Here is a 25326-nt window from a genome sequence, read left to right on the forward strand (position 1 = left end):
ACGATCCTTGATGATAATCAAGAAGACTCTTCAAAGTCAGAAGATTTGAAAGTCTGTAGGAATTCCCCGCAGAGTTCGGTCCGGGACGAAGAAGGGTGACGAAGAGACGACGGAGGGACGTCCGACGACCTTTGGAATTAACCAAGAAGACTCTTCAAAGTCGGAAAATTGAGATTTCTGTATAAATCCCAGGAGTACGTTCTCGTCGAGCACAGAGCGGCTTGGAATACAAGATGATGGAGCAGAAAAGGTCCAGATGAGTCTGGGAATTCTCATTTTCCAGCTAAGTCCCTAAGCAGAATCCGGGGACTAGCTCCTCAGCCGAGTCAGTATGGTTATACCCAGGCAGATTTACAACGGTGTTTCCTCAGCAGCCAGGTCAGAAGGTTGTTATTCCCCGAGTGGAGCGGGTCTTTTTCAAAGAAATATATCTCCAACAGTGTTCATCCTACCAGTGGATTGAACAAGTTCCCGTAGTGGACAAATTTTTGCATCCCCCAGCTGAGATGATTCTACCTATGGATTGCGTGGGTTGTCCCCAGCGGAATGGTATGCGGTTCCTTAGCAGGGTCGGGATGGTTATCCCCAGCAGGTGATATATGGATGTTTCCCCAGTGGAGCCTGGAGGTTGCTATTCCCCTAGCAGAGTATCTGTGAGTATTTCCCCAGTGAAGTCAGCGGGTATCTGTGAGGGTTTTCCCGAGGCGGAGTCAGGATTGCTATCCCCAGCAAGTCAAAGACTGTTGTATCCCCACAGAGTGTTGGTGGGTGCTTATCCCCAGCAGTTTCTCGAGTGGATTGGGTGCGAAAGAGGTTCTTCCCAACAAGGGTTGCCTTATTCCCAGCAGCAGTTATTCCCCAGCAGGGTGGAATTGGAGCGGTGACGAGTTCCTCAGCAGAGAGTCTCGTGTTCCCCAGAAGAATCCCTTGAGGGGGATGTTTTTATTTTTATGCATTCATCATGAAAAAATGACATGGCATATTGCATAGGAAAATAATAAATCGCGTAGCATTTCCATAATTATGGAGCATTACGCAGAAAAATCAATCATGCATCATTGCAAGCATAGGCTAGTCTCAAGCCGTGGTTACCGTTTGAGATATGGTTCTGCCAGTGGGTGAAGATGCTACTCGAGCCGTGATTACCGTTTGAGGAGTGGTTTCACTAGTTGGAAAATCATCAGTATTGCAAGTATCAGTTACTCGGGCCGTGGTTACCGCTTGAGATTTGTTGTACCCCAGTAGTACGATACTGGATGAGTTTTTCCGTCGGACAGAGATGGAAATAAAATCAGAGGACGTTACGCGATCAGCGCGATTCCGGGGTTCAAATGCAATGATTGGGGATCAGTGGCGTTCAGGCCAATTTCCGATTCTCAGATCGAAGAAGTTTCCGACGATCAGGTCGATGTACTTATGGCATTCAGGCCAATTTTCCGGTATTCAGACCGAGGCGGTATTCAGACCGAAGTGGCGTTCAGGCCAATTTCCGATTCTCAGATCGAAGAAGTTTCCGACGATCAGGTCGATGTACTTATGGCATTCAGGCCAGTTTTCCGGTATTCAGACCGAGGCGGTATTCAGACCGAAGTGGCATTCAGGCCAATTTCCGATTCTCAGATCGAAGAAGTTTCCGACGATCAGGTCGATGTACTTATGGCATTCAGGCCAATTTTCCGGTATTCAGACCGAGGCGGTATTCAGACCGAAGTGGCGTTCAGGCCAATTTCCGATTCTCAGATCGAAGAAGTTTCCGACGATCAGGTCGATGTACTTATGGCATTCAGGCCAGTTTTCCGGTATTCAGACCGAGGCGGTATTCAGACCGAAGTGGCGTTCAGGCCGATTTTCCGGTGTTCAGATCGAAGAAGTTTCCGACGATCAGGTCGATGTACTTATGGCATTCAGGCCAATTTTCCGGTATTCAGACCGAGGCGGTATTCAGACCGAAGTGGCGTTCAGGCCAATTTCCGATTCTCAGATCGAAGAAGTTTCCGACGATCAGGTCGATGTACTTATGGCATTCAGGCCAATTTTCCGGTATTCAGACCGAGGCGGTATTCAGACCGAAGTGGCGTTCAGGCCAATTTCCGATTCTCAGATCGAAGAAGTTTCCGACGATCAGGTCGATGTACTTATGGCATTCAGGCCAGTTTTCCGGTATTCAGACCGAGGCGGTATTCAGACCGAAGTGGCGTTCAGGCCGATTTTCCGGTGTTCAGATCGAAGAAGTTTCCGACGATCAGGTCGATGTACTTATGGCATTCAGGCCAATTTTCCGGTATTCAGACCGAGGCGGTATTCAGACCGAAGTGGCGTTCAGGCCAATTTCCGATTCTCAGATCGAAGAAGTTTCCGACGATCAGGTCGATGTACTTGTGGCATTCAGGCCAGTTTTCCGGTATTCAGACCGAGGTGGTATTCAGACCGAAGTGGTTTTCAGACCAAGAAGGAGAAAAGAAGTTCCGGGGTTCAAGAAAAGCAAAAAATATAACAATAAGGAAAGAAAGAATGAGAATCCCGAGTGGATGTGTGGTGATCAGACCATGGTTATCCCTGAGTTACCATTTATTTTGGTATCCGGGTCGACAGTTCTGTTTCGGTATTCAGACCGGCTTTCTCCGCTCCAGACGGATTTTTTGTTCAGAGAATGTTTCTTCGCCGATGCTGACAGGCGTTGTTAATTATTATCCCATCAGAGTGCAAATTGTTCGTGTGTTCTTGGTATTCAATCACTCTTCATCCTGATCATCCGAAAGCCGAGGCTATTTCGTATCGACAGGTTCACAGTGGATTGAATAGGGGCAGCTGTAACACCTCAAAATTTGCCCTCCTCTCTTGGGACTAGCATTAACATATTTGCATATCATCTTAGGATTTTAGGCATTTCATATTGCATATCATGTGGTTACAGTGTTCAAGCTATCTTCCCAAGTCTTGATCAGGAGATAGGAAGTCAGAAGGTGCAAGCCAGGGTTTTACTGATTGATCATGGGCCATCTGAGGATTGGGCTGTGAATTAGGGTTTTATGATTCTCAAGGGTATTGATCTTCATCGTGATTGAAGTGATACATCATCATCATCATGGTTGGATGTCATCAGGAGATTGAAGAAGATTCCTTGAGATTAGGGTTTTGACCACTGGTCAACCCTAATCAGTTGCATTGGGCCAATCAGGGCTGGATCAAGAGATGGGGTCTATGATGGTTTTGAGGTTCATTTTGTGATTAAATGGTGATTATTGAGGCTAGGGTTGCACCCTTGAGCTATTTCAGTTGGAGATTGGGGCTTAATTTGATCAATGCATTGCCAGATTCATCTGTCAGATGAAAAGTCAACTGTGGTCAACTGTACATGATCAGGTGGATTTGGAGGTGGAAATGAGTTAGACACACTTCATTCATGTTGGAACAAGTGTTGTATGACATCTCAAAGCTTAAGAATGAAGAAAATCAAGTCAGGACAAAAACTGCCAAAAATAGCAAGTGACTTGTAACTGAAGTTTCCAAAAATGGAAAGTTTTTGACCTCAAAAACAGAAGTCCAAGGAAGCTTCAAATGAAAAATTGTTCAACATGACAGATGTAGATCTTGTTCTCACCTTTCCAAAAAGTCCAAGAACTTGAAAATCCAATGTACGGTTTGCAAAATATGGCTCAGTGAATTTCAAAAAAACCCGTAATCAGGAGGCCATAACTTCCACATGGTTTGTCCAAATTGCAAGTTCTTTATATGCACAAACTCCATTTGACATGTACTTTGAGGGTGCATCATTGGATTTGTTCAAAAATGGCCAAGGCAAAAAGTCACTTTTCAACTGGACAGCTGAATTGGACCAGGGGCAAAATTGTCCAAATGTCAAAATATTGGGAATTTTTGAATGGGACTTTTTCCAACACCTCAGGAATGGCATTTAGAATGTGTTTGAATTTTCATTTCATGCATAAGGCTTTTAATTTGGATTTTGTCTTGAAAAATGGAAATGACAAAAATGGACCAAATGCATACATATGGTGAATTTGAGAATGGAGCAACCAATGAGCATGAAACAAGTTTCTACAGTTCACATATGATATTTAGAAGGTGTATGTGCTGTCAAAACAGGTGGCGCTAGCTGTCATGGTGAAATTCCAATTTTACCCTTCATTTGGAAAATGACATTTTCACTTACAATGCTAATTTGGTTGATTACACACTTAAGCATGATTAAGGCTACCATATATATTCATAATCTCTTGCTAATCACAACAGAATTCACACACTCCAAGATTGGATCTCAAAACCATTCCAATTCTCTCAACTTTTATCAAGAACACAAATCTTCAAATTCATCAAACTTCTTCATTCTTCAACCAATTTTCGAAATTCTTTTTGCATCGAACTCCATTAATCATCTTCTCAAACTGTTTTTGGAGATTGGAGCCTAAGGAGCTGGAAAACGCAGCTGTCCAAAATTCATCCGTTAATGGCAAATCGCGATTGTGGACAATAGGAGTGGAAGTAATTGAAACGGAGCATAGCATTCACCTTCTATATACTTCTTGTGCATCTGTTTTGGAGAGTTGGAGCTTAAAGCCGCGATTTACACACTGCCATTGCCGGTATGTCGAAAATTCGAATCTCCTGTTTTGTTCGATTGATAGGTGCTTTGTGTAGTGCGTTTCATGTAGAATCCAATGGTGCTTGTGGTTTATAGAATGGTGAATCGTAGGTTACGAAATCTTGATTTTAAGTTTAGAACCAAAACCCTAACTCGATCGATCTGTGAGATTTAGGAACTTTTAGGTTAAATTAAGTTGATATTTGAGATCTACATGTTAAGACGGTTCCAACGGATATTCACTTGTTCGTTTTGGTGATGATTTGAAATCCACGTGTTCTTGGCATTGCTGGACTTGGAAGATGAAGTTTATGGGAATTTCATGTGTTTGATCCTTAATTTCGTTTGAAAATTCAAATAATGTGTTTCCCGCCGCGCCAAAAATTACCATAATGCCACTGCAATTTCATTAATTTAAGTTAATTCATTTTAATTATTAAAAAATTCATATGACCTTTAAAAAATCGTAAAAAATAGTAAAAAAATCCAAAAAATATGGAAATTTTTTCTATAGCTTCCTTGTTGAGTGTAGGTTTTTTTTGACCTATTGGTCAAAGTTGTGCTTGGGGAATATTTTATTTGACCTAGGGTTTTCCATTGTATGTCCATTTTTGATACATGTTTGTAATTTGATCATGAAATACTCATAATGTAGAATAAATTCTTGAAAATTTTTGTGGTGGTTCTTGACTCATTGAGGATTATTTATATGTAAATTTCATGAATTTTGGATACCTGGTTAGAGAGCAGCAAATTCTGGAACTTAGGTGTGACAATTTGTGTCACACCTCTTGATGTCAACTTGCAGGATTTTTTTGAGTGACCTATACATGTTAGAATTGGCTGAAATTTTGCATGATGACTTGTTGACATGTTAGGATGTTGTATGAATTTTTGTAGAATTTTTCACTGCATTTTCTATTTGATCATGATTTTTCATTTCTGGAGATCATTTGTGCAAGCTCATATGACATAGGTTGGTAGAATGATTGGGAAATGCTCACATTGTATTGTATGGCCATGAAATTTGATATGCATGAACTAGACACATTTTAGGACCTCCTTGTTTTGGTCTCATCCATTTCTTTTTTGTTTTCAATGAGATATGAATTTTTGAAGTGGATGTATGCATTGATGGTATGAATTGAAGCATGAAATGGTGTCTGTTTTTGTTGATTTTCATTGACATGGTTCCATTTGCCCAATGGATCTCAAATTTGACATGGTAGACCTTGACTGACCCCTGTTTAGGTGTATTTAATTTGAGAATTTTTGGATGTGTTTTGGTATGGATTTGAATGCAATAATTCTGTTTGTATGTTTGGTGCTTCATTTGAACCAATATGGATTGTTTTGTGCATAACATGAGCTTGGTGGATGATATAAACATGAGACCAATGATGTTTGCTTGTGTTTGATGTTAATTTGATGTTGGTTAATGAATACCTTGCTGTTTTAACTTTTTTTCTTGCTTTTGGACCCTAGGCTTGGCCTAGTGGTCTAGTTGCTAATATTTGCTTGATTTTTCAGGATCAAAAAAGCAATGTACATGGAGAATGATCCAAATCCAATTTTGATTGATGTTGTGGATGTTTGTACACTAACATAACATTTTTTTGTAGGTGTTGGAGCTTGGGCTTAAGCCTTGAGCTTGCTTTGTGTTGTATTGATTAAACTGTTTGATTGTTTGCCGTATAGTTTGTCTGATTGATTACTGATTGAGTTTGATTGTTTCCAGGTACTTTAGTTGCTCAGTTCCTTGTGAACTATTGCTTTGCTTTGCTTAAGCAACTTGCATTTGAGGTATAACCTTCTTACTTCATGTAGTCTGGAGACCCGGCTGTTACCGGGCCGGGCAAATAAATGTCTGAAGTCCTCCTTAAGAGGCAATGATTGTGGTTGTTTATTTTTAAGCCCAAGCAGGTGAAAGTCCTTCAAGTAAGGCAATTGGTGGAAGGTAGGGACAAGCAACCTGTCCCCCACTATTCTGTGAGTCTTCTCCTTGCTCCCATTACATGGTTGTAGCATTGGGATCAAAAGCCCAAGATCTGTTGTGTCAGAGTCATCGAGTATAGAAGGGTTCCCCTATTCTGGACCCATGCTCATTTGTCAGCTCTCCCTGGTTAGGGATAAGAGCTGTGAGGTCTGATCCTCACTTCATCCCATCATCTGCTTCACCTTAGCCTCGTAATGGCAAGGTTAAGAGCAAAACCAGCCTGTACAGACGACTTGCTTAGGCAGTCAAACCTGATTGATTGAGCCCCCTTGTTTGGCTATAGCGTGTGTTATGTGGATATCTGATTGACATGCTTGTTTGTGATACCTGTTCTCATTTGATGATATATGATTGTATGCTTGTGTGCTAGCTTCTTTCCTGGTTAGGTTAGTTTGCTTATGCAAGTAGGATAGAAAACCGAACTTAGGGTTAACGATGCATGACAACATTAGGCTCGAGTCTCAGCTCCCTAGTTGTGTATCTTTCCCCGGTTTCTGGTTAGCAATTCAGTCCCTTTCAGGGGAACTACATCGCCCTGATCCTCGTGCCAGACGAGGTATGTAGGCAGGTGGTCGTGCGAGACCACTCCGGGCAACCTTTTTCTTTTTTGCGTGTGTTTACTTGTTATCTGACTGTGTGTTTGGGTTCGGATGCCGACGTAAGCCCAGTGATTGGCTGTCGGGCTCCATGTTTGCCCTTTTGAGTGTGTTTTGGTTCGGATGCCGACGTAATTCCATCAAGTGGTAGTCGGGCTCCATGTTTGCCACCCTTGTTTGTTTGTGTTGTTTTGTGTTGTTTGGCGTGCGTAAGCCGAACTACAGTGGCTCTGATTCTTGTTCCAGACAAGATATGTAGGCATAAGGTGCGATACCTTATCGAGCCCGTTCCTCTTAACCCCACCTGCGTTCCCCGTGTGTGTGTGTGATGTTTAGCAACCTTTTCTTTTCTTAGAACGTGGATCCCTAGGAGTACCTAGGACGTGAGGGGTGCTAATACCTTCCCCTCGCGTAACCGACTCCCGAACCTTTTCTCTCTGGTCGCGAGACCATGTCTTTCCAGGTTTCTCTGAGCGTTTCCTTTCCCTATCTTGGGATAAATAACGTTTAGTGGCGGCTCTGTGTGTGTTTTCTTTCGAGCCTCGCCGGTTGATTTTTCGCAGGATGCGACATGGATGTAAGACCATTTATTGGCAATCCATTTCCAGTTTTGTTGCTCCTTTGAGTTTGCTTATTTGCTTATTACTTTGTGTTGCCTAATTCCAAAGGAACTTACTTGGATCATTTCTATGATCTTGAGAAAGCAACTCCTGTTTGTGGATTTGTCCCTTAACCCTTTTGTGCTCAATCTTAAACCTCCACTTGCATTTTAACCCAAACCAGAAAACTTTTGTGCAAACATTTTCACCTGTTTTCGAAACTAGAAACCTAGGCCTTAAGCCTTTGATTTTCAAACTTCTTTTCATAATACTCATTGTAATTGAACTCTAATTCATACTTTGACTTCATTTTGTGAATAATTCTAAGTTGGTTAATTCAACCCATTCAATTGTTTTTGTGGCCTTGTCCACTCTCTTAATCAAGTTTTCATGCATTAGCCATAGATCTGAATTATCTTAGCGGTTGATGTAAATCTCACCTCATCCTTAGTGATCGAATCGTAAGTCTTCCATATTGATAACAGGGTTAACCCCTCTAGTATGTCGAAGCTATTCTCACATGGTGGATTGTTGACTCAGGTCGAGTGTTCTCCCTTTGATAATGAAAGACCTTAAGGCTTTTGTTTAAAATCAACCCACTCACTTTTTGGAAATCTTTTAGCCGAACTACGGCGTTTTGATCCTTATCTTTCATGAAAAGGTACGTAGGCAATGGGTTCATCCATCCAAACACAAAAATGTAAATAAATTGGTACATTCTTTTCTCATCTCTTCAATCAATGTTTGTACAAAAATATTTCATAAACAATAACCTGATACAACAAGTTGTGAAAAGAGGTTCCCTAGGAGTACCTAGGATGTTGTGGGTGCCTAACACCTTCCCACAACATAATTACCCCCTTACCCAGATCTCTGACCTTTTATTAGTTTTCTTTGCAAAACTTCTTAGGCTTTTGTTCGCTTTCTAGCCATTCCTTTGGATAAATAGAAGTGCGGTGGCGACTCTATCTTTGTATGCTTTGATTTTGATTTAGTCAATAAATCTAAAGGTAATGAATACACCGCTACACTTGTTGCCATCGACTATTTCACCAAGTGGGTCGAAGCAGCGTCATTTGCGAAGGTCACCAGACATGTGGTTTCCCGATTCATCAAGAAAGAAATCATTTATCGCTATGGGATTCCCGAAAGAATCATTACTGATAATGGTTCTAATCTCAACAACAAAATGATGAAGGAGTTGTGCCAGAACTTCAACATTCAGCATCATAATTCTTCCCCTTACCGCCCTAAGATGAACGGTGTTGTTGAAGCGGCAAATAAGAACATAAAGAAGATTGTGCAGAAGATGGTCGTTACGTACAGAGATTGGCATGAGATGTTACCCTTCGCCTTGCATGGGTACCGTACTTCAGTACGTACATCGACCGGGGCAACCCCTTACTCCCTTGTGTATGGTATGGAAGCAGTCCTACCTGTTGAAGTGGAGATTCCTTCTCTAAGAGTCCTGTTGGATGTCAAGTTAGACGAAGCTGAATGGATTCGAACAAGGTTCAATGAGTTGAGTCTTATCGAAGAGAAGCGAATGGCAGCCATTTGTCATGGGCAGTTGTATCAAAGTCGGATGAAGAGAGCCTTTGATCAGAAAGTGCGTCCTCGATGCTTCCACGTCGGAGATTTGGTGTTGAAAAGGATCCTTCCTCCTCAGACAGATCACAGGGGCAAGTGGACTCCTAACTATGATGGACCGTATATTGTCACCAAGGTTTTTGATGGTGGGGCCTTAATGCTTGCAACGATGGATGGTGAAAACTTCACTTCCCCGGTGAACTCAGACGCAGTTAAAAAATACTTCGCATGAAATAGACCCGCTGGACAATAAAAAGAGTAGTCCAGGCAAAAATGGGCATCCCGGCGAACCAAGAAAATGAAAAAGGTTTGGGCAAAAATTAGGGATTAAAAGTGAAAAGATTGTACACCCGGTAAGTTGAAAACCTGAAAAGGCAACTTAGGCAAAAATGGGTATCCCGGTGGATTGAAAACCCGAAAAGGGCGATCCAGGCAAAAGTTAGGGATTAAGCGAATGACTGGGTTCTGAGTAGTTCTGAATCTCATCTCGTGTCAATGACTGGAAACTTTTGAAGGATAGGAAACAGTCCAATCACTCTTTCAGAAAGCTGATCATCTGGAGGATCTTGAAGACGAGCAAGTCATAGCAGAATTGGAACCCAATAGAAATCCATTTCACATTGCCATTAGATTAATGTCTGTTTTTATCTGTTGTGCGATTACCTCTTTCCAGGGATTGCTTCCTGATGTAAATGCCTATTCAGAGGTCGCTCAATCAATAAAATCATGTTATTCAGTATATCTCTATTTTCATTTTCATTTTTCTGTTTTGTTTGCAAAAATGACGTCCGAATTTTTTTGATAAACATTGCATCATGACACATAAGAGCTTTACAGGTACATGCTTAATGAACATTTAAAATTACTGTAAATTTTAAGTGCTTTGGATCGTATATTCAGAACAGGTACCCTCGGGGCATTTCCTTAAAATCCCCTGCAGATGATCGTGAATGTTTTCCACCAACAGACGAATTCGGTATCTTATCCCTGCAGAGCTGATCAGAGCGTTGGATTCTTCAATCCCCAACAGGTTCTCACCATTGTACCTCCCCCCAAGCGGTGGTTTCAGACTATATACCCCCAGCGGAGTTGATAGTGCCAGACTGTATCTTCCCAGCAGAAGCGGCTGCTCCTTAGAGTTCGAGGCCAGATCGATAATCCCAATGCCAGATCCATGGTTTCTTTCCTTGAAGCAGAACCTCGGTACCGTATCGGTGTTTGCTTCCCCTGCTGAGTCATCTCTCGCAGATCGTGGTTGCCAGAACCACTATCGCTTTCCCCAACAGCAGGTTTTCAGTGTCGTTCTCTCCCCAGTCAGAATCTCGGTATTTCGTCATTACTAGAACACCGTGTGGCAGGTCATTTCCCCACAGAATTCTTTGCGTTGTGCATCTCCAGCAACCTTGCCAGGGTCCAGAAGATGGTGATCATTTCCTTAGCAGATCCCCTCGCCTCAGCTTGGCATTCTACCCAGCATTTCGCATCCCTGCATGTAGAATCATATTGCACTGCATCCTTCCAAATCGCGTAGCATTTCCATTTTCATGGAGCATTACGCCATTGAAAAATTCAAACATACGCATGTAAGCATAAAACATTCTCGGTATCCTAAGTGATAAGCCAGAAGTTGTTTTCAGTACTCAGACTGAAGATTGTTCATGACTTACCTTTGTTATCCCCAGCAAGTGTCATTGGCCCATGCGCCGCCTCTATTATCGTTCCCTATTTCTGTCGATGCTGACAGGCATGAAGTTTCCGGTATTCAGACCGAAGTGACGTTTAGGCCAGTTTTCCGATGTTCAGATCAAAGAAATTTCCGACGTTCAGGTCAATGCAACTTGTGGCATTCAAGCCAGTTTTCCGATATTCAGATCGAAGAAGTTTCCGACGTCCAGGTCGATGCAACTTGTGGCGTTCAGGCCAGTTTTCCGATGTTCAGATCGAAGAAGTTTCCGACGTTCAGGTCGATGCAACTTGTGGCGTTCAGGCCAGTTTTCCGATGTTCAGATCGAAGAAGTTTCCGACGTTCAAGTCGATGCAACTTGTGGCGTTCAGGCCAGTTTTCCGATGTTCAGATCGAAGAAGTTTCCGACATTCAGGTCGATGCAACTTGTGGCGTTCAGGCCAGTTTTCCGATGTTCAGATCGAAGAATGTTTCCGACGTTCAGGTCGATGCAACTTGTGGCATTCAGGCCAATTTTCTGATGTTCAAATCGACGAAGTTCCCGACATTCAGGTCGACGCAACTTGTGGCATTCAGGCCAGCCTCTCGGTGTTCAGACCGATATTAATAATCTCATATCTTCCGATGTTCAGATCGAAGTCATTTCCAGTATTCAGACAGATGAGCGGCATTCAGGCCATGGTTATTTTTGTGTTACCATTTATTTTGGTATCCAGGTTAACATTCTCTTTCGGTATTCAGACTGATGAGCGACATTCAGGCCATGGTTATTTCTGTGTTACCATTTATTTTGGTATCCAGGTTAACATTCTTTTTCGGTATTCAGACTGACTCTCACCGTACCAGACGGATTCTTCTTTCAAGACCACCTCTTTGCCGATTTTGACAGGCATTGTTACTTCACTTCACTTTAGTGCAAATTTTCGGGCTTTTATTGTATTCAATCCCTTGATACCTCAAAAGCACGAAAGCCGCTGCTATCTTCTTTCCAGGTCTCCAGTTGATTGAATAGGGGCAGCTGTAATACCCCAAAATTTACCCTTCATTTTTCCTGGAAGCATACGCTTTACACCTCATGCATGCATTCATTTTTAGGTCATTTAACATTTGCATTTTATCATGGCAATCGGAATCGGATCCAAGAAGCTTGAACATCATCCAGGACACTTTGTGGGCTCTATTTAGATGATCAGTCAACATAAGGGAAAGACTTGAGTTACTTCTAACAGGGGTCTATTCGTCAGTCAAAACGTTAATCTTGAAGGAGGAAAGGGTTGTTCATGAGCTGTCATGCTCGCTAGGCGAAGCCCACGTGTTTTGAAAAAAAAAGAAAAAACGGAAAACGAAAATAAATAAATAAATAAATAAAAGAAAAAATCTTAGACTTGGACCTCTCTCATTTGAGCCCACCGGTCCACAAAAATCAGGTTATAAATTCAGAGTTTCAGTGAAACAAAAGGCAATTCTATTCCTATTACCCTGTCTGGGAAAAAGATTGAGAGAAGAACCCTGGGGAAAAAGATAGTGAGAGAAGAGCTAACAGAGTTTAGAGAAACCTCCAGGCAACTCTGAAAGGTTCATTCTGACTCACACACTTTCAGCTTAAGCAAACCCTAACATTGGTTTACAAATCCAGCCGTGCCATTTGATTTCAACCGATCTCTCCAATCAGGTTTGTCCTTATTCCCATTACCTTTGTGCTTTGAAGTTGAATACTCTGAATGTTTGAGGTATGATGGATGAATTTCATTAGGTTTTTGCCCACGGGTTCATAATTATGTATGAATGTATAAATAATGCCTTGAATGCTTAATCGTTTAATTTCTGAAGTGTATGCCACAGGGTTTGAGGTTTCTGAAACCATACTGTTATCCATGAAAAACCATACTGTTTTGCTCTAATCTGACTTACGTTTGTCATATCATGTTTTCTCCTAATCCTTATCTTGTTTCACTAACCCTTTTGTTGAGTTTTTGTGAAGGCTCACATGACTTTTGCAGGGATAGCTCGCTGGATATTCCGCTTTGCTTGTGGGATACCATTTGGGAGATTTATTCTGATTGCCTTGTTGGCACATTTACTTTATACATGTTTATTTTGTATGTGTTCGTATCCCCGCAGGTAGCGCGGTTCCTTCGTCAAGGACTGCCTTTTTGCATGAGCATCCCAAACCCTAACCCTTCATTGATTTTTCTTCTCCTAAACACACGTTTACTCCTTCTACTACAGGTGAGTAAGTCTCCAAAGGTCGAGCATCCGGTAGATTGCGTAGTAACGTCGTCCGCCCCAAAACATAATCCTTAACCCCGTAGTTAGCCGAACTACGGCTTGCTCTGATTCTCATTCCAGATGAGATACGTAGGCATAAGACGCGATGTCTTAGCGAGCACACATCCCCCCAACCCATAGGTCAGTCGAGCTACGAAGACTCTGATTCTCATATTCAGATGAGATACGTATGCAGTGGATGCGACATCCGTGCGGGTCATTTTCATGTAACCCCTTTTTTAGTAAACAACACAAGATAAACTCACACCCTTTAGACAAGAACTACAAAAGTGGACCCCGTAGAGTACTACGGATGCATAGGGGTGCTAATACCTTCCCTTCGCATAACCGACTCCCGAACCCAAGATTTGGTTGCGAGACCTTGTCTTTTCCTTTCCTCTTTTCAGGTTTACTTCGAGCGTTTCCTTTCCCTCCTTTGGGATAAATAACGCACGGTGGCGACTCTTCTGTCATTTTCTTTCGCCGGTTTTTTTTTCGCACACTGTATTTTTCAGGTTGCGACACCATTAGATATTTATTAAGTGATTAAAATGAGTTTTTAAATAAAGAAATAAAATCAACCAAAACTTAAATAATCAACTCAATTATTTTATTATCTCTATTTATTTAACATCATTTATTTGGATGAAAATGAAATAAAAAGATATTAAAATGAGCAAAACCCAGACGCACGATCACGTGGAAAAAAAACGGATGCACTAAAATATTCTACGTGCAAAATGAAGTTTAGTAAAACAGAGAGTCGCAAATTAAATTTTGCAATTAAAAATATCCATGTGAAAATGCTCAAACTGATTAAAATGTGAACGCACGCGGATGCAAAAAAATTAAACGAGCACGACAAACTGACACACGCGAAATGTAGTTTAGAAAAACAGACAATTGTAGTCTCAAACCTGAAATCTTTCGCCCGCTAATTTTTCGCGTGATTGAAAATTGCTTCAACCGATCTATCTGCAAAATCGAAATTTTAGTATGATTGACTTTTTAGGAATTAAGCCTAAAGAAATGCATGTCATGATATGCAGATGATGTAAATGTCATGTGAATGAATCAATTTATTGATCTAAGAGCAAAATTAAGTTATGACACATACACAAATACTTGGAGCATGTTATTGTGGATACCAAGGTTAATGGATCAAGTCTTTAGTGATCTTGTTTTTGTTAGCAGTTTGAGTGTCTGCCTCAAAAGAGAGAATTATCGTGAGATAATTCGTTGTAATCAAAATGTTTGTACGAAACTTATCAAAATAATGGAAGATTGTGATTATTTTTACAATGGTTAATTAACACCATTAAAGAGTGGAGTAGGCAAAATGAGGCTGAAAGTCGAACCACCATATATCTTTATGTGTCTTTTCTTCTTTCCTTATCTCCTTTTAATTTTCTAGTATTTATTAGTATTGCTATTGCATTAGTGCATTATTGCATCGATTGTATGTCATATAGGTTAGACCATGCTTATACAGTTTTGATGTGTAAGCTTAGGTCTGTGATGCATCGATCTTATTGGATTGTCATATACACAATTATGTCTTGAATGAGCATCTATGTAAATAGTTTTTAAATTGCTCTGTTTAAATCAACTTTAGTTGTCTTATGATTGACTTGCATTAGAAACAATCAAGTATTTAGTGATATCATGTATCATTTCACTTGGTTTAATTTATTGAGATGCTTCCAAACTCTCATATTATTATGTTTTGCTTATGCGCTTTCTAAAATCTCTGATTTCGTTTATGAGACCTAAAATATTTTTAAAATTGTCTTTAAGGAAGAAGGTCTATTCAACCCCCTATAGACTTCTTTATGTCCATATTCTCACCAACAAATAACTCTAATGTCTAATAAATTTAGTTCCAATGAGGAAAAATTGTTTCAATATTGGATTCTCCTTATTCATCAAAATCATTTGTATCAAAATCAACCGCAACCTCTTTCCCACCAACAATATCATTACTTTGATCAATCTTTTATCCATAATTGAGTTCAACATCATTCTCAATGTCAACCTCATTCAAATTTAATTGATCTATAACAACATAAATTACGAGAATTTAAAAATTAAAATATAATAATAAATTAAAATAACAAAATCATAATCAAAAATTCACAATAACTAACAACATACCAATATCATTTAAAATAGATTGAATTATCATAATGATGGTGAACCCTCCAAAGACACCATCAGAATAATCATCAAATATTTCAAAATTGATAAAATATAATGTCAATGAAAAGCGTATATCTAATTTACATTAACAATAAAACATATAAAACACGTTACACGAACCAACAATGAAAGAAGATACTTAGTACAAAACATAATTTATTCTTTATGAATAAACACAAAGCTTCATGCCATCAAGTAAAAAACAATATTCTCATGTCTTAGCACCATAACACCATAAATTTTTTGAAAGAGTAAATTGTAGCACCACAAAAATTGTACGGAACCATAGCCTTACCATAACACCATAAAAATTTTGAAACAATATTCTCATGTATAGAACCATAGCTTTACCATAGCACCACATTAAAATAAAAACAAAAAATATAATAAAACAAAATAAAAAAAATAGAGTAACCTAATGTGTGTATCGTCTTCTCTCGTTCGTCTCTTTCCGCGTCTTATCCCCATAATCTCTATCTTCACATTTTCGTTTTCTTCCTCATCGATTCATCTCTCTCGTACTACACCCCCTTCACGTTCATCTTCGTATCAGCTCTTTCTCCCATTCATCGTGTTTTGCATCCACCACTTGTTCCTTTCCCCGATATTAGGGTTACCCACTCACCACAAAAATGCTTCATATACTGCATGTTAGGTGAACTACTTGCTTATAGACTTTTCAATTTTTTAAAATTCTTTGTTTAATTTTAATATTTGCTACAATTTGTTTGCTGATTATCATGTTCCTTAGTTGCACTGCACTGCACTGATACGTATCGATTAACACAAGTGCTTCAGAAACAAATTGATTGAAATTGTTGTTTTTGTTTTTATGCTTATTTATGGAAATTCTTGTGGTTTAATGCTAGTATGTTTGGAGGTGTTATTCTCATTTTAAGAAAAACTGTAAGTTTCTCTTTGGCTTGGTGTTATTAGATTGTGATTTTAATTTGTGCATGGAGTTATGAATTCTTCCTTTGATATGTTGCAGTAGGTAGGATGAAAGGTTTTAGAGATTGGGTTTTATCCCAAATAGTTTCCAAATCATTGGTATCGCCCACGCCGTTATCAGGCGGTAATGGTTTCTATGAGGAAGAACGTCCGAATGAAGATCTTAATGACCAAGGTACAACTTTGCTTTTTATTTTTCATGTTAAATTATTGAAAAATCATTGTTACGATCTCTCACAGCCATTCAATTCTAAGTAGAGTCTTGCTTTTGTTAACGTTGGAGGAGTATGATCATATACCTGTAAGCATATGCTCCGAAAGTAAAAAGGTTTTCTGATGTAACTTATACATGCCTTTTGTGATGTTCAGCTCCCACAGCTAATAGTGTAGCATTGCCGATTCCGTCTGGCACATCAAACTCTTCTGCCAATCAGAGTAATCAGAGTAGTTCCACACTGCAGCAAGGTTCAGATGCAGAAATTTCTCAATCTCAAGATAGCAGTAATGGAAGACGGAAGGATACTTTGGCAAAGGTTGAGGATCTCCAAGTTAAGTTTTTGCGCCTGCTCCAGCGCCTCAACCAGTCAAAAGAAAACCTCTTGGTTGCAAAGGTTCTTTATCGGATGCACCTGGCAACTTTGATTCGTACCGAGGAATTGGATCTGAAAAGAGTTAACCTTAGTAGCAGTAGAGCCCGAGCAATAGCAAATCATCAGGAGGCGACTGGGGTGCCCCAATTGGAGTTCTCCTGCAGAATACTTGTCCTTGGTAAAACAGGAGTTGGTAAAAGTGCTACCATAAACTCTATATTTGATCAAGAAAAAGCCACGACGAATGCTTTTCAACCTGCTACTGATTGCATCCAAGAAATTGTGGGAACTGTAAATGGGCTTAACATAACGTTTATTGATACCCCTGGTTTCCTGCCTCCATCTACCAATAGTGTGAAGAGAAATAAGAGGATCATGCTGTCCGTTAAGAGATTCATTAGGAAATCCCCTCCAGACATCGTTTTATATTTTGAACGTCTTGATCTTATCAATTCTGGTTATAGTGACCTTCCACTTTTGAAACTCATAACCGAAGTATTTGGTGCAGCAATCTGGTTCAACACTATCCTAGTCATGACTCATTCTTCCTCAGCTATTCCAGAAGGACCTGAGGGATATACTGTTAATTATGATTCATATATATCTAAATGTACTAATCTAATACAGCAGTATATACAACAGGCAATGTTAGATTCAAGGCTTGAAAACCCTGCACTTTTGGTTGAGAACCATCCTCAGTGCCCAAGAAATATTACGGGGGAGAAAATTCTTCCTAATGGACAGGTTTGGAGATCTCAACTCTTGTTATTTTGCGTTTGTACCAAAGTTCTGGGCGATGTAAACTCCCTCCTTAAGTTTCAGAATGGCGTAGAACTAGGACCAGCAAATAGTGCCCAAGTTCCTTCTCTGCCCCATCTCCTTTCGTCCCTGTTACGTCATCGCCCTGTATCTAATCAAAGTGGAATTGATGATGAAATGGAGGAAATTTTACTTTCAGACAAGGAAGAAGGAGATGAGTATGATCAACTTCCATCCATACGAATATTGACAAAATCCCAGTTTGAAAAGTTGTCCAAGCAGCAGAAGGAAGATTATCTGGATGAATTGGAATACAGGGAGACCCTTTACTTAAAGAAACAAATGAGAGAAGAGTGTCGTAAGCGCAAGGGTAAGTTGCTCTTAGAAGAACAAGAGTTTTTAAATAGTGATAATCCTGATGATCAACAGGCTCCTCCTGAACCTATTCAGTTACCGGATATGGCTGTTCCTCTAAGTTTTGATTCGGACTGTGCTGTACATAGATATCGCTGCCTTGTTGATAGTGACCAGTGGCTTGTGAGACCTGTTCTTGATCCCCAAGGATGGGATCACGATGTGGGTTTTGATGGTATAAACTTGGAGATATCTACTGAAATAAAGAAGAATGTATCAGGCACGGTTGTAGGGCAAATGCATAAGAACAAGCAGGATTTCAATATTCAATCTGAGTGTGCTGCAACTTATGTTAATCCACTGGGTTCTACTTATTCTATCGGCGTTGATGTTCAATCTGCTGGTAAAGATATGGTTTATACCGTTCACACCGACACAAGATTGAAAAACATAAAGCACAATATTGCTGATTGCGGTGTTTCTTTGACATCTTTCGGAAAGAAATACTACACTGGTGCAAAAGTTGAAGATACTTTGCTAATCGGAAAGAGATTAAAATTTGTCGTTAATGCTGGCCGCATGGAAGGTCATGGACAAGTGGCGTATGGTGGAAGTTTTGAAACTTGTTTACGTGGTGAAGACTATCCTGTAAGAAATGACAATTTAAGCATGACAATGACAGTCCTCTCTTTCAATAAAGAGACAGTGTTGAGTGGAAGTTTACAATCTGAGCTCAGGTTGAGTCGAAGCCTGAAAGCAACTGCTAGTGCTAATCTAAATAGTCGCAAAATGGGGCAGATATGTATAAAGATTAGTAGTTCTGAGCATTTACAAATTGCACTGGTTGCAGTTTTCTCAATTTTGAAGGTTGTGTTATCTAAAAAGGAGATTTAGTACAACATTGAAGAAAGTAATGGAAAGATATTAGGTTCTGTTTGTTTAGTGATACTCTTCTATTTTGATAGGGAAAAAGTGAAAAGTGGTGAAGCATACTGCAGGAAAGGATAGATATGGACTATATTCACTTCCAGGGAAAACGAAATTAGAATTGGATTTTTTTGAAGAGTTAATTATTTTATTTTTCACTATACTTCAGATTCCAGTTTTTGAACTCTCTTTAGGTAAGGCTGGCATCTTGAACCTGTAACCTTTTGTGAATTGTTGTTCAATAATCAGTATTTGGGTGCTTCCCCAATTATAGATGTTCATTTGTAGTAAATAGTCATAACTGTACATTAAAGCTCAGAAACTCTGGTTTATTTTTCTGTGATTTGTTCAAATAAGTCAGTATATGAATTTCTCGGTTCAACAGGAGCTATTGCAATATTGTAGTTTTAATCTGAGGTTTTGCATTTACTTGTTCCAATATGCTGGATTTGAATTATTTGTGGGTGCCTATCATCACAAGGCTGTGTATATTCACCTTGAGGCATGTAAAATAACTTCTTACTACTTGTCAACGGAAACAATAATTAAGTTCAAAGTAGCATTGATTTATTAATAAATGCTTAAAAAATAATTTTCAGGCTTAAAAGAGTCAAGCTAAATCATACTTGTTTCAACTTGAAACTTCACTAGAATAATTGTCATATTTTTTAGTTCGAGTTCTACAAGTGTGAAACTTGCAAAAAAGTTTGGGTGAATGGAAAGACAAAATTCAAAAGACCATAAGGGTTCCTTCAACTAATCTAAGGATTAGGTTTCTCTCCATTAAGATTTTCACAGGAGAGTTTACTGAAAATCTTCACCAAATAATCAGTTTTCAATTAATGTTATTGCATGCAGTTGAGTTAAATGAATAAATTAGATGTCACTATGGTATAATTTAGATTTCATCGTAGAGGATGATATAATTTGTAATGGACTATGGAATTAGATTTCACAAAACATTTGATTATTCATGTCTCCAATATTATATATTGGATTAGATATACTAATTATTTAATATTTTTTTTAAAAAAAATATTTGTTTATATAAATCATTAGTTATTTAATGAATTTTAAAATAATATTTGTTCGTATACGAGACTAGAGAGAGTATTTATTATAAAAATCTTAGACTTAAATATGTTTTTTTATTCCATTTTAAAAATCACTTATTTTGATCTCTTTTTATTTTATTTGAATTTTAATCTCCATTCAATATGACTTTTAAGTGAAAATTATTTTTTAATATACATTAATTTATTATTATTATTATTATTATTATTATTATTTTAAATATTAAATATAGGACAAACGAGTTCTGGATTCCCCATTGTAAGATATATTTTTTGTTTCTTCCCTAAGCGTACAATTTGAACATTGAATCTGGGGTAAACAAAAAAAAACAATTACAGGGATAACTTTTACGTTTAGAGGACAAAAGACATAAAATTTTAACATTTCAAGGAGGAATCCAATTTTTTTTATGGGGGTAAACAAATTTTTGCTAACATTACAATAGTATCGTATATTTAACCCTTATTTTAATATTCTAATTTACGATTCAGATTCATCGTAGGTCTCTTTTTCGTCCTTACTTTAATTACATCTATCATTTCTTCGTCATTATTACGCATCAATCATTTGCCCTCTATCCTTTAATATGGTATCTTTTTATTTCTTCATTTTTTTTCTTTCACCATGTCATATTCTAGTTATTCTTTTTCAACCAAGAACCAATTTGTTCTATGAAAAAGAGGAAATAGATGTTAGCATGCATTTAATCGCCATTTATGACATCATGGATTTAAAAAAAATATGGAAGAAGGTTTAATTATTGTGTTAGTTATAAGATATGTTTATTGATGTATACAATGTATGTAATCTTTCCCATTTGATTCATTTTCATTAATAAATGTATCTGTTTTGATTTGACTTTTTTAATTCCTCATCATAACTCGTTAGATATGTGAATTGTTTATGACCAGCACTTGAATCAGTTCAATTGTCATTTTCTTTACCTTGGTAAAGCTAGGCCTTTTTTCAATTTCACGCCTCACTTCTGAATGGCTTCACCCACCAACCTCTAGATTTAATATCATGACAATGTCTAAGTGTATACCCAATTTTATGAGCCAGTAAGTTAGTTTTCATTTGTCTATTCTTAGCTATCCTATGACAATTATGTTCAATGTTGAAGTTACAAGTTGCCAAAATTGATTTCACTCTTTCTATCTAACCTTATATAAATGGAAAAACCTTTCATACATCTAACAACTAGTCTCTTCTTACTTTTACGACGACGCTCTAATTCTCCATTACATATTCTTTTATGACATCTCTAATTGATAACTTATCCTTGAACATCATTCTAAGCTCAAATTTTTTGCTTTTTTAATTTTAGAAACCTCTCAATATCATCTTCAACATCATATGACGGTGGAGTATGCTCTCATTTGAATAACAATTCTCAATATAAAAAATAGGATGGTGCTTGGGTTGTTTTGTAGCCTCATTGAGAAGTACTATGGTCTAGTCAATGTCAATGTCATTATCAATATTGCGTTCATCAAAATAAATTTCATCAACATCATTTTTCACACTACTCATGTCATCATCAAAACCAATTTCTTTATCCTCATTAACCTCCTCATGATCATTCATGTGAACCTTCTCATTTGCCTCCTCATGAACCTCCTAATTAACCTCTTCATCAACATCATCATAAACTCCTAATTAGCTCCCTCATCATTCACTTATTCAACATCCATTTCTCAACACCTTGTTCAACCACTTTTTCAAACTCATTATCTTCTATTGCAGACTGATTGGTCACATCTAGGATGTCAATACTATGCTAAACATAAAAAATCAATCAACTCAAATTCTTTAATATTTCCAACAAAACATAGTACACTATGATTATTGTCAAATGGTCTAAGCCCACGAGTAAATGAAAATCTAGGGTTTTAGTACCATAGAAACTTTATATTATCGTACCCCTTATTTTTAGCACTGCTACAATTTTCATATTAGACATAAGTAAAGGGATTTAAGAGGGAGTTTTCCCCAAAATTTTGATCCTCAATCCCGATGAATGAATCTTGATTAAATCATTAATAACAAATCAAATATAATTAGAATTATTGAAATACCTCTTGAAGTATGCTTTAAATTTGATCACAAACGTGGAAAATACCATCATTTATACTAAGTCCACGTCAGTGTAAAGTGGAAGACGATGCTAGCCATTTTATGAGAATGACAAAAATGAAAATTAGAATTAGAGGAGAAAAGCTTCTCTATTTATAGAGAGCTACTAAAACCGTAATTCTCTTATTTTGAACTTTTCCAAAAATAACCCTATTCTTATTTATATTTATTAAAAAATTTAAATAAAATAATAATAATTAAATTAAATCATATTTAATTTAATTAACTGTCAATTCTTATTTATTTTATTAAGTTATATTTAATCAAATAATTTATATAAATATTAATGTATTAAATAATTTAAATACTATTAACACATAATTAAATTAAATATTATTTAACTTAATCATCCATTTCACTATAAGTACTTTATGCGTGCGACCCTATAAATTTTCATAATATTGACAATAATATTAAATCACATATTTAATATTATAAATATTGAGCGGTATCTAACAACACATCGCTGTTACCCAAGTGACGATAATGTCATGTGATATGATATAATCTTCCTATGATAATGATCATGTATATAATTATTCGTTTGCCCTTATATCTATATTCAACACAAGACATATAATGTGTCACCCTTATATAGTCCAATATTATATTCATTGATTACCGAGTATAGTTGAAAACAACAAATAAGCTCAATATGCTATCGGCTTATTTGAGCACAAACATGCATTTTACATTCATACTCTATTAAGGGGCTCATAGATATTACTCATGTATATGTAGGAGGGGAAATCTCATCTTGGTCACTCGTGTTTCTCAACATGATTTGTGGAGTACCCATCAACCATCTTTATGGTCATCCTGTTATGGACAAAGTTTGATTGACAATAAAGTAATCAACTTCACATCTAGGATCAATAAGTGGTTTCAGGTCGAATGGTGATAGACATCACTATCACCATGAGAATAACTTATGACATTTACATGACAAACTATGTAGTATTCTCATGGTGGATCAATCCAGTATAAATATTACTCTTAATATTTATACCTATGTGAAGACTTGATATCTCATATCCATGACTCGTGAGATACAATCATTAGTCTACCTACATAATAGTCTCTATGCATCACTTTTGTCCTATGTGACAATAAAGTTTGACTACATATGCTTTAAGAATAACGTCCTTATGTTTAATGAGGTCTCACGATTAAGTCACACTTAATAGACCATTAAATAGATTAATCATTCCAAGGACTTTATTATGTCATAAACAAGTATAATAATAAATACAATGCTTATATATATATATATATATATATATATATATATATATATATATATATATATATTAAGGTCATGATACAAAAAAATATATAATCAATACTGATTGGTTATTAGGACTTATTTCAACAATCTTACACTAGCATTAGAACCAATGAGATATTATCTTAACATTTATCTACTCATTATGTGCATCAAGCATCATCTAAGCATGATACTTTATCAGGGTATAAGGGACTATTTCCTATGTTGGTACTATACACCTTTTTCAATTTCAACTTTCGATCTTCTATCGAAAAGAAAAAGAAATGTCAAAATATACATACACGAATCGCTAGTGAGATCTAATTTTCTGTACTTGCGTGATTAACCCATTATCATCGTTAATGATATCGATAGAATCTACAATACAAGAATGATAAATTTCTTCTCAAGAATTCACAAAGCGATACAAATCATATATATTTGACCTTTGTACTAGAAACAACAATTGTCTGAAGCCTTTTACAACTTACACAGTTGTCATCTAAGCATACCATTTATTTTATACTGTTATATAAATATATTATTTATTGACTTTACAACTATTATTCCACATCCTCTAAAGAAAAGTGACACCAGATCCTTTTAAGGCATCCATAAATCTTCCTGATAGTGATCTACTGATAAACACTTCAATTATTTTGGTACATATTGTTTATGCTCATAGTATATGGTGCATCTAGTGTAGTACATATCATAGTATCCTTGTTCTCATCCAATGAGGTAAGAATTTGTCTATTAGACAAAACATCATGACACACATGCAATAATATTAATGCGAGATTATGCATATTAAATGTCTTAACACTTTGTCGGAATATGTACTTGTGCTAAGGTTGAAGTTCATCAACAATCTACCTCTATAGATTCTGATTCCTAACCTTTTAAGAAATCTCCTAAGCATTTCATCAAAACAATTTCCTTAACCATGTCCTACATTTGTGTTGTAGGTAATTTGATTTGATGATTAATGTGTTACCTACATATTATACTAGATTAATGAAAATACTCCCACTAACCCTTTTGTGTGCTTAAGATTTAAACTTGGACATTTATTAATCCAAATTTTCATAAAACTTCATTAATAAAAGGATTCAACTCCAAAAGGCTTGCTGCAATTAATAAATGGATTTAGATCACTTATATACCTTTTATAATCAAGATCATTTATGATCTTTTCTAAATCTTGTGATACATGTACCTATGGTATAACAACAACTCCATTGTTGAATTGGTTCATGTTCCATTCTCACAAAGATGTATATTTTATGGTGCTTGAATTCATTCAAGTTCTACATCCTTCCCATTGTCTCCTTTAGATACATATTATCTTTAAAGGAAGAATTCAGTTCTCGCGACAAAACAATTTTGTCCTATAAAGTGTTATAGAATATTTGTCCCTTATTCATCCATAAATATATTTTCATCTAGATTGTGATCAAGTTTACTTAATAAACCTTACGATCCAAATTTTCATAAATACAAACTACCTTCATATCAAATATGTCGTCTCTATGATTACTTTAAATGGAACTGGTTATGGATAAGAATAATTGTGTGTAAAATCAATTTATAAAAAGAGTCATACAAATATAATCTAACTTTTTTTAGATCGAACACTGTCAAACATGTTACGATTTAAATAATCATTATATTCTTCATATAAGTATTTACCATAACAAACCACTCATATGGTATTAATACCTTTTCGATTTGTC

At 37.2% G+C, this 25326-nt stretch overlaps 1 protein-coding gene across 3 annotated transcripts; it reads left to right on the forward strand.

Moving 5' to 3' along the window:
• The first annotated feature begins 15912 nt into the window (after positions 1-15912).
• LOC127073485 (translocase of chloroplast 90, chloroplastic) lies at positions 15913-19500 on the forward strand. Of its 3 annotated transcripts, XM_051014642.1 has the most exons (4): positions 15913-16187; positions 16402-16438; positions 16524-16658; positions 16853-19500. In XM_051014642.1, exons 3-4 carry the CDS (start codon positions 16532-16534, stop codon positions 19078-19080), a joined length of 2355 nt encoding a protein of 784 aa, XP_050870599.1. In that variant the 5' UTR covers positions 15913-16187; positions 16402-16438; positions 16524-16531; the 3' UTR covers positions 19081-19500. The 3 variants fall into 3 exon arrangements, with proteins under 3 accessions (XP_050870599.1, XP_050870597.1, XP_050870598.1); XM_051014640.1 differs by lacking the exon at positions 16402-16438; XM_051014641.1 differs by lacking the exon at positions 16402-16438 and having other exon boundaries at positions 16527-16658.
• The last annotated feature ends 5826 nt before the right edge of the window (positions 19501-25326 follow it).

The sequence above is a fragment of the Lathyrus oleraceus genome, chromosome 4, assembly GCF_024323335.1.
Source record: "Lathyrus oleraceus cultivar Zhongwan6 chromosome 4, CAAS_Psat_ZW6_1.0, whole genome shotgun sequence".
NCBI lineage: Eukaryota > Viridiplantae > Streptophyta > Magnoliopsida > Fabales > Fabaceae > Lathyrus > Lathyrus oleraceus.